The sequence below is a fragment of the Mchenga conophoros genome, linkage group LG7 (assembly GCF_057382185.1).
Source record: "Mchenga conophoros isolate Kocher_MC1m ecotype Shallow Benthic linkage group LG7, M_conophoros_male_GT1.1, whole genome shotgun sequence".
NCBI lineage: Eukaryota > Metazoa > Chordata > Actinopteri > Cichliformes > Cichlidae > Mchenga > Mchenga conophoros.
In genome coordinates, this window is record NC_140532.1 from 42792952 (window position 1) to 42806478 (window position 13527).

Genomic DNA, 13527 nt, shown 5'->3' on the forward strand with positions numbered 1-13527 from the left:
GTTGGGAAGAAACCTCCAGCAGAACCAGGCTCAGGAAGGAGCAGCCTTCTGCCGTGACTCAACTGTTGGGTTCTCAACTGTTGTTTGCATGACTGAGATGGTAAGAGCCTAATTAACCCCATTATACCCCAATTATTAGTTATTTCCCTATTAAAATCGTCATAGTCCAGTTAGAGCCAAATAAGGTTGGCACTGACATTAGGTTGTCTTCACCTTTTCCATTTCCATAGAGGAAAATTAAAGGTATTGTGCTAAAAATGAAAGTAAATAAATTAATATAGCTTGAATTTTGTTGACCAAGAACAATAAAATGTAAAGGCAAACGCAAATACATCCTACAGCATGTGACATCAGGTGTGCCACATAATTTCTGACCTCTTGGACCATTTTCCAGAACATGTGATGAATAGCCACAATTGCTGACTTGCACATGTTGGACACTGTGGTAATGGATTGTCCTAAAAATCCAGTTCCTTTCCTGATGATAGAAACCCCTCTATGAAGAATCCCATTATGTTCTTCTCTCCCTTCCAAGGGACTAGGTCTTGGGTCTGGGATCGTGGATTCAGCAGGGTCTGATGCATCTCGATTTGAATTTTCCCATAGCTGATGTCTTTGAATCACAGAAGGCTGCTGCTGTATATGTTCAGGGTGAAGAATTTCACACACTTGGTTTAAACCGCTATTCTGATTATGCTGTCCTCTGCAGCTGCTGAAGCGGGGTTCAGGTATATGCTGATCTGGCAATGGTACCTCATGTTTCGCGTGTAAAATTTGGTTACCACAGCGAACTTCAGGTGCCTCGCATACAGTTTGGTCAGCAGTGGGTGAACGTTGGTCATCAAATCCCAACGTTTTTCTCATAATTTTGTGAGCATAAGTGCCCACAGTGCAAATCACGCCCCAAGCGGAGTTTGACATGTTTACAGATGACGAGTTCTCTATTGCTTTCCTTGATTCTTGCAGTATTGTACGATTGAAAGACGTGATTTGTTTATATTTGCTAACTACACGCGCAAGATTAATGAAGGCTGTTTTCTACGTGCGGCCGTCCTAAAGGTAAACTGTGTTGAAGCACCTCTATTTATAGACTCATGTGGCAGAGATGGTGACGTCAACCGTCACGGGAGACTGTGACGTGCGGTCGACCGTCACGTCACAGTCTCCCCTTTGAGAAGATCAAAGAATAGCTCCGTGTCATTCCGCGCATGCTCAGATCATGCGTATTGAAATGAACAGGATATATATTTATTCATTTTAAATACCTTGCTATATAACAAAGGCGACTGCGCACTCAAAGGACGAGGAGAGTTCAAAATAGGGCTGTTCGATATAACGACACATATGGATGACGATATGAAAAAGTCTATCGCTTCATATTACGGCAATATTTTTTCATGGTTTTTATGGCTGTATCCCAATTCAGGGTCTGCAGCCTTAAAGTACGCAGCTTCAATGGTCCTCAAGGGCCGTGTACTCAAAGACCGCTAAGGCCGGAAGTGCGAGGCTTGTGAAATGGGACGGTCTAGCCTCCGTCGCGCTGCCCAGGTTGCCTAGCAACCATGATAGCTGGAAACGTGTGGTTGACAGAAATGAAGGAGAACATATTTTGTTCGTTTGTTTGTTTCTACATGAGCTTTGTGTGATTTAATAAGCATCTGAGGCTGAGACCACAGGACTGTAAAACATGATTGTTGCATGCTTGCATATTTCTGAAAACATCTTAGTGGTGTGGCAGCCATGGGTTGAGCCAGCCCTGCAAACCCTGTGGATGGACGATGCAGTGGACAGTGGGAGGAAGCATCCTAAAGCTCTCTTTGCAGACCAGCCTGTGTGATTCTCCACTCGCCGACCAGAAAAGACAAACGGCGGGTCTCAGTTGCAGCACCTCATCCATTCTGTATGCATGAATCTGCACGCATGTATCACCTTCATTCAAAAAAAAGGAGCCAGCTATTTTATTACTGTTGACCTTGTAACATTTATCACTTTAAACATAGCACAAGTCAAAAAGCATACCTGATAGGCAATCATAAGATAAAGCTCGTAAGCACTTACCTGTGGAAGTGCTTCAGTATTTATTGCATTTGGCAGTAACTGTGGTTCTAGCTGAAGCATTTACAGTATTTTTGAAGGAGGCGAATTCATCGTCTTATCTGACAAAAATCAACGCCTTTTCCTGTTATTTGTGACCATTTTGTAAACAAATATGCTTCTTAGAGTTGACATTATTAAAAATCCTGAATTGGTGTAAAAGTTAAAAAAAAAAAAAAACACTTTCCCCTCTTTTTCTCTGGTAAAACCTTTTGGTGGGCTGCAAATACTTCCTCTGTGTAGACAGTAGTCGTGTTGTTATTCGCTAACTTAACGGGAAAGCTTAAAATGAGTTGAGGCTTAAAGCTAAAGCTGAAGTGAAGAGACATTGAAGGACTGAAGAGGTCACTACATGCTGAAACAAATCCAGTTTGAAGCAGGTGGCTTTTCTAAGCCCGACTCTGGAATTTTGTTTGCTGTTGTGATGAGAGCAGAGCAGCACGTTTGAATGACTGCGTGTTTAATTCACAGAAACGCCAACGCAGCCATGGGTGTCCTGCTGTCCAAATCCATGGATGACAATTTAAAAAAGCAACAAGAATTCATGCTAACGAATGCACGGCTGCAGGTGAGTGAAAGTGCACCCACTCGCACATCACCTCTGACCTCTGCTGTGACATCTTTCACTAGTGAAAGATGGTGAAAGTGAAAAAGCAAAAAAAAAAAAAAAAGCAGATTTTTAATTATTTTTTAACACATAAAATTGCCCCAAACCTTCCCACCAAAAGGTTTTACCTTCATACTTTGAAATTGTACTAGTTGCAGATGCTGAAATGATGTCGGACTAAGTTTAAATTGTGCACTTGTTTATTTGCATTATTTTTGTATCAGCTCCATGAGTACAGGAGACATCCACGGCAACTGTAGGTCTGCAAACATTTTTAATCTCTATGACTACAACCAAATCCATTTAGACCCACTACTTTCCCACTACTCTCTGGAGGAGGTAATTAACTACACTGCTCATTGTCTGAGTACTGTGATCACTGTGCGTTACTACATCATGCAGGTAGCTGTTCAGGAGACACTTGTGCAGCAAGCCTGGCTCAGACACAGGTTCCTGAAAGCTCCCCGACTGCACCTGTGCCTTCAACTGTTTCGGCTTGTCCTGCTTGTGCCGCCTCCTCTCCTTCTTCTTGGTAGACATCAAGTGTTGCCACACAGATATTATGTGGAGGATGCAGTAGGCCCCCACAACTTTGGGAGGAAACAGAGGCCGACCCTCAAGGGCTCACAAGAAGATGGAGTGCCAGCGTGTTTTGAGGATGCACAAAGTAGGATCTTTAATATTTCTGGCCTTTGCTGAGCTCTGGCTCTGCTAGTTTCACTGTTTCTCTGTTGGGGAATCCTCTCACACTCAAACTGTGAAATATGCTCCACTCCAGTCCACTGAATGGCTGTGGAAAATATGAAAGAGGACATAACTTTACACATTAACTTCTAACAATTTAAGCCCAAAGAGTCATCCTGAGAAATGTCATTTAATATGCAGCATTTCATTATCACGTTAAAAAACAAACAAACCCCACATACTGCTTAAGTTGCTGCTCTTTGAGATTAAAAGATCTCATTACATTAACAGAAACACTGACATCCCTGCTCTACAGCTTTGCATTCAGGGGGTGTCCTTGTCACAAAGATCAATTCAGACACTGAAATCTTTTCAATTTTCTTTTTTTATTAATTTAAATTTTTTTCCAGATGTCAAACACAAAGTATAGATATCAGCACCTTGGAATCTACTGTGATGGCTTAAAAAAGTTGGAGGTCCAACAGCTTTGTATTGAAGCTCCCTCACACCTACAATTAAAATTTTAGTGTTGAAAATAATACATTTTATCTGTCAATACAAATGTCTGAGAATCTTTACCAATAATGCACCATTACATTTTGATCACTTCAGCTGTTGGTTATCGGCAACTGCAAAAGTTACCAGCCTGGCAGAGGGCATTTCATCAAAACAAAGCTTCTTAGAAAGTAACACGTCTATGACCTGGATAGAAAAGAACCACAGACTGAATACAAAGGATGGATTGTAGCCACTGAAATGAGAAAGAAAGGGCAAGCCTTTGCTGTTCCAGGACAGCAGGAGCTGAATGTAAAGGAGAAAAAGTGGAGGGTTTGGATGCTACGTCCATCTTTTGCATACAGTCTATCATCTAAACAGAGAGGCAAGTGACCTGCAACAGTCATCAGTGTTTCAGGAGCTTTTTAAAGGCGACGTATTACACATAAGAGCCAGATAAAATGAGCTGTTATGAAGAGTGTTTAAGAGAATTTCTGCTCTGCACTGGTCTAATTGCAGCTTTGACCAACAATCATTGTCTTACCACTTTGTTCAATCATCATCATTACATTCATGAACCAGGCTTATAGCAGCTGGTATTCTTGTTCATCTAAATACAACAAAACCCCCCAGAGAGATAACATAAACTGATTAATATTACTATCAATTTCCCTTCAAGTCCATCATACATAATCAAAGCAAATGTAACCCATATCAACTACTCCCTGTCACATGATCCACGTCAGCTGATTTGAGGTCCCTCTTCTGATTGGCTCCTCCCACGTCGCGGCAACTCTGAAAACCGGCTGTGGAGGGATACTTCCGGGTTCGACTCCTGCTGTGGCTGTGAGCTTATGGCATTTAGAACGGTGTTGGAAAACAAAGCGTTTTCTCCCCTCAATTCATCTTTAAACTTTAAACTCAGCGGTAAGTGTCCTTAATATCTTTCAACCTTTGGTTGTCAGTAACCAGCCGATCGTTTTCGCGATTAAAAAATGACTTTGTGCGGCAGCGCTCCCACCGCAAGCAGAACTCCGGTTCAAAAACCGCTGTTTTTGAACACTTTTATTTACTTAAGCATGTTAATGGGCTTACTTTGAAACAAAGTGCGATTGAAAGATTATTGTTATGTGTTGCCTTGAATTCGGCTATGCTGTCTGTTAGACAGTTGTTTTTCTTTATTGTTGTTTTTGTATTGTTTGTAGCGAACGCTACTGGAATGTATAGATTAAGCTACGTAGCCAAGATGATTAATGATTTAACTGTTTTACATTGATTGATGATGATTTATGATTTGCATTGTTACCTAGACTTGCAGAAGAGCATATTTTTTTTACCGGTAAACTGAATTGAACTTGATGTGCTAATGGACATTTTTCTGACCTACAGGTCAGGTTTTTTTCCCTCTTTGAATTGATCTTCTTCATATTGAAGTGGCGAGCCGGTAGGACCATTCTTTCTTTTCCCCCACTTAGCCGTCTTTGGATTACGGACATATTTCCCCCTTGTATGAAGCTGGACCCTAAGGAGGAATACCTTAAAAGTGAACTTTAAAAAGAAAAGGACCAAAAAAAGGACTCTTAGCAAAAGGACTCTTGCACAGAAAAATCACAGCACTGATTTATTATTTAATTGTGGACATTTACGTTGTGTGTTGTGTTAATTATTTTGTTCCATTTCCCCTTTCCCCTATTTATTCAATATATTTTTGGTACAAGACATTGCAGTTTTTGGTCTCATCATTCACACCATCTGGGCTCCATAAAGAACTATTTCTTCTGCGCGTCAGTCAGTAAATTCATCCATTGACATAAACTAGTCCTTAAATAACTTAGCGTTACACAAACCCTAGAAAATAACAACCTAAAGAAAACACTGATGATATAACTGCAATTGTGCAATATTTAGAGACAAGTTATCTGCTGTGGTCACACAATGCTCTTATAACACTGTAATAAAACTTAACTCATGGATCAACATGTGGCATACACCAATCAGGCATAACATTATGACCACTAGCAAAGTGAGTAACACTGATTCAGACTATTCAACACGGAGGCCACACCTGGCATCTTGGTGCCAGATATCATGTGATGGGTCAGGGCCGCTTTGGCAGCAAAAGGGCGACCAACACGGTGTTAGTTAGGTAGTCATAATGTAATGCCCGATTGGTGTATCTGAAAGACTGAAATGAGACAGAATAAGGAGCCTTTCATTCAATAAGGTCAACCTGACAGAGAGAAATAGCAGAGCCTTAAAATTTTCCATGATAGAGGACGTTTGTTCTATAAATTATTACATTATTTCTCCAAGAAGGAGCTGAGGCCGCTTTTACCTTAATGCTACATAAAGTATAGTTGTGTATCGTTTAGGGAGTGGGTATGTTTTGGACAGCTAAACCTGAGGTTTCTTTGTGAGCCACTTCCCCGTCTTTGTGGTTTGTTGAAAACGAAATGTACAGTGGCTGCAGCTCCTCTCTGGAACCACGCTGTTAGACAATAACTAATTACATTATTTCTCCAAGAAGGCGCTGAGGCTGCTTTTAGCACGGCGGGCCTTCTCTATGCTCTCAAAGGTTGGAGTCCCTTGAGGTAACTGTAGACGGTCATTTTCAGTCTCCATGATATTCTCAGCTTCCCCTAAAGACATCATGTAAAAACACATTTAATGGGTATAATTAGTGACTGCAATCTTTTTTAAAAATGTCATTAATGAATAACTAAACACAATATTTGTTAAACATTTAGATGCATTATTTGGTAAACAGTAAGGTCCATTTGGACAGAGACTTTTTCTTTTTTAGCATTTTGGTTCTGTTCATTACCACAATTAATTTTAAATATAACAACTTTAAATATAATTAACTCAGATCCAGTTGAACTGCCGACTGTCAGCCTTAATTCAGTGGGTTGAACAAAAAGATTGCACAAAAATGTGAGAACTAAAATGCAATCCCATCATTTCAGGACATCAAAAGTAACTGGACAAATAAAATAAAATGTATTCATTTGAATCGTGCTAATGCAAGCGCCACACCTCAAATCAACTCCAGGGCTTCTATCTGCTTAATTGATAATGACATAACAAAGGAAGTGCCCACACCTGCCCATGAAATAGCCTTTCAGTCAAATGTCCAATTACTTTTTGTCCCTTTAAAAAGCGGGGGGCACACGTTAAGGGGCCGGAACTCCAAAACCTTCATCCGATTTGAATGTGGATTTTCTCATATGAAAGCTGGGCGTCTACACATTATATAGATGCCCATCATAGCGGAAAGTGGAAATTGTTTTGGTAAACAGACACTATTCACGTATTTAAATATATATATGGACCTAACTGTATATTAGAGCCTGTGTTTTCTGGATATAGTGAGTCTGTGTTTTGCTGTTCAAAGTAAAATAATCCTCTAAAACCAAAGCAAAGAATCACTATATAATGCTTGATAAGGATTTATTTACCCGTCTGTGCACCCTCTTTTTAAATGTTAAACAGGTTTCCTTAAGATGATGATGCCTGTAAGTGTGTAGCTTTACCTCTCATACGATTAATAAGCGTTCCATAGGCGCTGTCCATCTGGTAGGCAAATATGAAACTGAGAGGTATGATGGGAGCCAGCATGCCTGGGTTCTTTCTTTTAATAGCTCTAAAGAAAAATGATGATAAACAGAAGACAATATTTAACTGCAAAGATAAAAGCACAACACAGAGATGAGTCTGTGTGTGTTTGTGTCAGATCTTTGTGAGGTGTTAGAATCTCACCCTGCAGTTAGTCCCACTGTGGCCACCGCAAAGAAACTGCCAAAGTATTTCAGAAACTCTCTGGACCAGGCGATCTGCATCGCCATCTGCCGCTCTCTCATCTGGTTCTGCATCAGAATCTGGCGCTCCATCTGGGCACATGCACGCGCGCACACAGACACACAAAAATAAATTAAGAAGAAATGATGAAATAAAATTTTCCCTGCTTGGTGAGATTTCATTTTCAGTTATAATCAATTTCAGTCAATTACTGTTGATCAGAGCTGTAATAATCCTCTGATTCATCAGTTAATTGTTTTATGAGAGTACAGACAGTTTAAAGAGATCTCCATAAGCACCAAAGGCTTAGTACTTTTTAAAAAAGCCCCTAAAAACTTGTAGGAAGTGTACATTACGTGAACAGAGATGTGATTAGTTGGGAGCACAGACTGAACTTCTATGTATGCTTGAGAAGTTTCTTTGGAATTTTTTTTAAGTCATGAAACTAAACCCTGGAATCCACTGCTGTAAACATGCCAACTACAAACACTACGCTCTAGGGAAGGAGGAAGTGACAAACTTTTCATCTCCACAATCTGGGTGTTTCGTACTCCTGACATCGACTCTTGGCTGTACACTCTTTAGGTTCAATGGAAATTACAGGAATGACTTCTGTAATTGACAGTGTTTGTTCTTTTAAAGCCAGCATCCGCTGAAACAAACTAGTGAGTAGTCTGAGCACACTTAAGGGTGTCCCCCTTTAACGGCCCATGTTGTGAATGAGTGAAGAATGCATTTATGAAAAGAAAGCATTTCCCGCTCCTCCACACCATGTGTATGAGCTGCAGGAACGGGAAATGGGGTGACACGTTCGCTGAAAGGTCAGCTTTCATGACGGCTTCATCTGGGTCACAAAAAAGGAAGTAAATGGAAGATAGAGGATGTTAAATTTGAATAAACTATCCTGAAACTCACTCCAGCATCTAAGTACATAGATGCTGCAGGGTCTCCATCTTATAAAAATGAAGCAGTTCAATATGCCCATATACACAAATACGTAACATAAGTAAAGATCACTGCACATCTTTGCTCAGCCACCAGTTTCACATTATTAGTTAGTTTGTCTCCAAAGCACTCAACCTGAAATGGCCCTCTGATGTACTCATTCCTAATCATGTCCTTCATGGTCACTCCAAACAAAAAAATCTTAACATCTTCAACTCTGTCACCTCCAGTTTTCCAAACCACACATCATAGCATCTTAAAAACCTTTCCTTTCAGTCTGCAACTATCCATCACAAATTACCGCTGACACTCGTCTCCACCCACTGTTACTTTGGATGGTTGGATGCTATTTAAACTCATCCACTTTCACTGCCTCTGCTCCTTCAATATTCTGCCCATCTCCCTCTCATTTTTGTGCTGATGCCAAATGACTCATGAGTGTTTATAATAATGAACACTTATAACAACAATAATAATGATAATGTGTCATCTACATTAAAGACTTCAGGGTCTTTGTATAACATTCTTTACCATTTTCTGTTTCTACAGGCTGTTTGTATGGGATAGCTACGAACCCATAAGTGATAAATTAGCCCTATTAGTGTAGATGTGCAATTCAAAACTAGACAAACATATCTGCTGGTGGGAATATCAAAAGGAAAAGATTTGGTTTTGGCAAGCTCAGACAAGCAGCAGACTGTGACTCTGGGACAGGACTGGAAAAAGCAGAAATGAACCAACGCAGTCTGAGGGTGACATTTGTGAAGGGTGCAAGTATGAACACAAAGCGGGACACTAACTTGAAAACAGATGCACACAAATCATCATGATCTACACATTGGAAGAAGGAAAAGAAACAGATGTAACATGTGAGAAAGAAAAGCAGAGCAAATACATGCGGAAAATATGTGCAGCAGGTATTCCTGATGAATACAAAATATTTCATGTTAGGGTTTTTTTGTGGATTAAGGTTTTTTTTTTTTTGCATGTTTGCAAACTTTGACTTTTGGGCACTCTGTATGCTCTCATGCTTTTAAAAATGATTTGTCCAAAATTGGATATGGAGTAATGTTCCTAAATGCACTAGTAAATCCACAAAGAAAGGACTCAAGGACCTGAGGTGCCTAACCAATGCTAAGATTTCAATTCTATTGAAATATTGCCAGGGGATTGAAAATAGGCATTTAAAAAAGCATCTTACAGTTACAGTAATTTGGAAAGATTTCAGAAAGCTTTGACCCTCTTTGACTCCATCTTTCCAAAGAAAGTTCCTCCTGCTTAAGACAGCAATATGAACATCTGAGCCCAGTGGCGTATTTCCACAGAAGAATTTCTTTTTGTGACTAAAAATTGAGGAAGAGTGAGGTTAAAGCTGAGTGTATGCTCACCCCAGTCCAGAAGCCATAGCATGATCTTCACCAGGGTAACAAACTTTTTTTCTACCTGTGCAAGTTTCCTCTTTAAGTAGAATCACAGTGGTACCTGCTGTGAAATCACTTTGGGCTGGTTTTTGACTTTGGTGTGTAGTAATACTTAAACACTAAAAGAAAGAAGGTATGCGTGTCGTCATTAGGACAGGGGTTTGTGTCAGTGTGTGGGACAAAGGAAGTAACGCACAGTGATCACACTACTCAGACAATGAGCAGTGTAGTTAATTACCTCCTCCAGAGAGTAGTGGGAAAGTAGTGGGTCTAAATGGATTTGGTTGTAGTCATAGAGATTAAAAATGTTTGCAGACCTACAGTTGCTGTGGATGTCTTCTGTACTCATGGAGCTGATACAAAAATAATGCAAATAAACAAGTGCACAATTTAAACTTAGTCCGACATCATTTCAGCATCTGCAACTAGTACAATTTCAAAGTATGAAGGTAAAACCTTTTGGTGGGAAGGTTTGGGGCAATTTTATGTGTTAAAAAATAATTAAAAATCTGCTTTTTTTTTTTTTTGCTTTTTCGCTTTCACCATCTTTCACTAGTGAAAGATGTCACAGCAGAGGTCAGAGGTGATGTGCGAGTGGGTGCACTTTCACTCACCTGCAGCCGTGCATTCGTTAGCATGAATTCTTGTTGCTTTTTTAAATTGTCATCCATGGATTTGGACAGCAGGACACCCATGGCTGCGTTGGCGTTTCTGTGAATTAAACACGCAGTCATTCAAACGTGCTGCTCTGCTCTCATCACAACAGCAAACAAAATTCCAGAGTCGGGCTTAGAAAAGCCACCTGCTTCAAACTGGATTTGTTTCAGCATGTAGTGACCTCTTCAGTCCTTCAGTGTCTCTTCACTTCAGCTTTAGCTTTAAGCCTCAACTCATTTTAAGCTTTCCCGTTAAGTTAGCGAATAACAACACGACTACTGTCTACACAGAGGAAGTATTTGCAGCCCACCAAAAGGTTTTACCAGAGAAAAAGAGGGGAAAGTGTTTTTTTGTTTTTTTACTTTTACACCAATTCAGGATTTTTAATAATGTCAACTCTAAGAAGCATATTTGTTTACAAAATGGTCACAAATAACAGGAAAAGGCGTTGATTTTTGTCAGATAAGACGATGAATTCGCCTCCTTCAAAAATACTGTAAATGCTTCAGCTAGAACCACAGTTACTGCCAAATGCAATAAATACTGAAGCACTTCCACAGGTAAGTGCTTACGAGCTTTATCTTATGATTGCCTATCAGGTATGCTTTTTGACTTGTGCTATGTTTAAAGTGATAAATGTTACAAGGTCAACAGTAATAAAATAGCTGGCTCCTTTTTTTTGAATGAAGGTGATACATGCGTGCAGATTCATGCATACAGAATGGATGAGGTGCTGCAACTGAGACCCGCCGTTTGTCTTTTCTGGTCGGCGAGTGGAGAATCACACAGGCTGGTCTGCAAAGAGAGCTTTAGGATGCTTCCTCCCACTGTCCACTGCATCGTCCATCCACAGGGTTTGCAGGGCTGGCTCAACCCATGGCTGCCACACCACTAAGATGTTTTCAGAAATATGCAAGCATGCAACAATCATGTTTTACAGTCCTGTGGTCTCAGCCTCAGATGCTTATTAAATCACACAAAGCTCATGTAGAAACAAACAAACGAACAAAATATGTTCTCCTTCATTTCTGTCAACCACACGTTTCCAGCTATCATGGTTGCTAGGCAACCTGGGCAGCGCGACGGAGGCTAGACCGTCCCATTTCACAAGCCTCGCACTTCCGGCCTTAGCGGTCTTTGAGTACACGGCCCTTGAGGACCATTGAGGCTGCGTACTTTAAGGCTGCAGACCCTGAATTGGGATACAGCCATAAAAACCATGAAAAAATATTGCCGTAATATGAAGCGATAGACTTTTTCATATCGTCATCCATATGTGTCGTTATATCGAACAGCCCTATTTTGAACTCTCCTCGTCCTTTGAGTGCGCAGTCGCCTTTGTTATATAGCAAGGTATTTAAAATGAATAAATAAATATCCCGTTCGTTTCAATACGCATGATCTGAGCATGCGCGGAATGACACGGAGCTATTCTTTGATCCTTTGATCTTCTCAAAGGGGAGACTGTGACGTGACGGTCGACCGCACGTCACAGTCTCCCGTGACGGTTGACGTCACCATCTCTGCCACATGAGTCCTTAAATAGAGGTGCTTTAACACAGTTTACCTTGGTGCGTCTTCGGTAACAGCGACTTGTTTTTGCAAAGCAGGAGTCTTTGACAAAGGTAATACCTTTACATTTAAATAATTCAGGGAACCTTTTTTTTCTTTTGACACTTGTCCCTGCAGCAGTTACAAAGTTAGTCAATGGAGAGAATAGCTCAGCGTTTAGAGGCTCTCATAGAGCAAAATAGAATGATTAATGCAAGGATGGACAACATTGAAAGGCAGTTGAGTGTACGAAAGAAAGAGACTGAGAATGTGAGGCGTGAGAAAGCACCACAGAGTGCTTTTACCAACTTCGCAAGTAACGTAGGTCTAGGTCTAGGTCTAGGTCTTGCCATAACGGGCGCTATTTATTACCTGCCCACCTTGATTGGCTAATTATAACATAATAACTATACTGTGCTCTCATTTATGTTCAGTTTTATTTTGCCCTCACCTCCCAACCAGTCATGACAGAAGACTGCCCCACACTGAGCCTGGTTCTGTCACAGGTTTCTTCCTGTTAAAAGGGAGTTTTTCCTGTCCACCGTTGCTCATAGGGAATCACTTGATTGTTGGGGTTGAATCTTTGGATTGAATTTAATTGCCTTAAACTGAAAATCAAAAATTCAAGTGAGGGGTTGACCAGGGCTCGTTAGGTGGGTTGTTTTTTTTATTTGTAATTTGATAATTAAAATAAAGAAAAATTATATTTAAAAATATATATTAATTGCTCTGTGTGTTTACTTCAATGAAGACGTGTATTTTTTGTGATAGAAAAATATAAATTGTCCAAAATATTTGAGAGTTTTTAAATTAGCACTGCATGAGTTTAACTGTGGCACAGACAGCTGTCAATCCTGGTGAGTGAGAGTTCAACCTCCAAACTGAACCCAGTGTGTTACTCGCAGAATCACAGATTTACTCACATTTACTGATTGTTCTGTAGGGTCTTTACAATTTTCAGCCCCTTCAGGTGACTGTTGTCTTCTGACTCCATCTTTAGGGTTTAGTTAGATTAAATATTTAACCAGTTAATTCAAGAATGAAAGACACATTTATCACAAAGGCACTCTTATAATGTAGATTAAATGTGTGTTGACATAACATCTAGATATATGATTAGAAAGAGAGAAATGTTGTAATGACATGAACAAAGTGCAGTATTCCAAGATGGCATCAGAGTTTTAACACCTTTTATACTCATGTTTTTATAATTATGTTAAGTGTAAAAGCTCAAAGATGATGACATAGATGCATCTGTTTCTGTTATTATCACAA

General features: G+C 40.1%; 1 protein-coding gene across 2 annotated transcripts; it reads right to left on the bottom strand.

Moving 5' to 3' along the window:
- Positions 1–6088: 6088 nt before the first annotated feature.
- Positions 6089–11755, bottom strand: LOC146570741 (plasminogen receptor (KT)-like). Of its 2 annotated transcripts, XM_085279373.1 has the most exons (5): positions 10847–11755; positions 10659–10755; positions 7640–7770; positions 7414–7523; positions 6089–6519 (listed from the first exon to the last, which is right to left on the bottom strand). In XM_085279373.1, the coding sequence occupies exons 2-5, from the start codon at positions 10737–10739 to the stop codon at positions 6392–6394; spliced, it is 450 nt and encodes a 149-aa protein (XP_085135499.1). In that variant the 5' UTR covers positions 10740–10755; positions 10847–11755; the 3' UTR covers positions 6089–6391. The 2 variants fall into 2 exon arrangements, with proteins under 2 accessions (XP_085135499.1, XP_085135498.1); XM_085279372.1 differs by having other exon boundaries at positions 10659–11753.
- Between the last annotated feature and the right edge of the window lie 1772 nt (positions 11756–13527).

Excerpts from the sequence above, each read along its gene's own strand:
- LOC146570741 (XM_085279372.1), bottom strand. The coding sequence starts at position 10,778 with ATGACTGCGTGTTTAATTCACAGAAACGCCAACGCAGCCATGGGTGTC. Across the intron at positions 7,771-10,658 it reads TAACGAATGCACGGCTGCAG|ATGGAGCGCCAGATTCTGAT; the intron begins GTGAGTGAAAGT and ends GCATGTGCCCAG. Across the intron at positions 7,524-7,639 it reads ACAGTGGGACTAACTGCAGG|AGCTATTAAAAGAAAGAACC; the intron begins GTGAGATTCTAA and ends ATTTTTCTTTAG.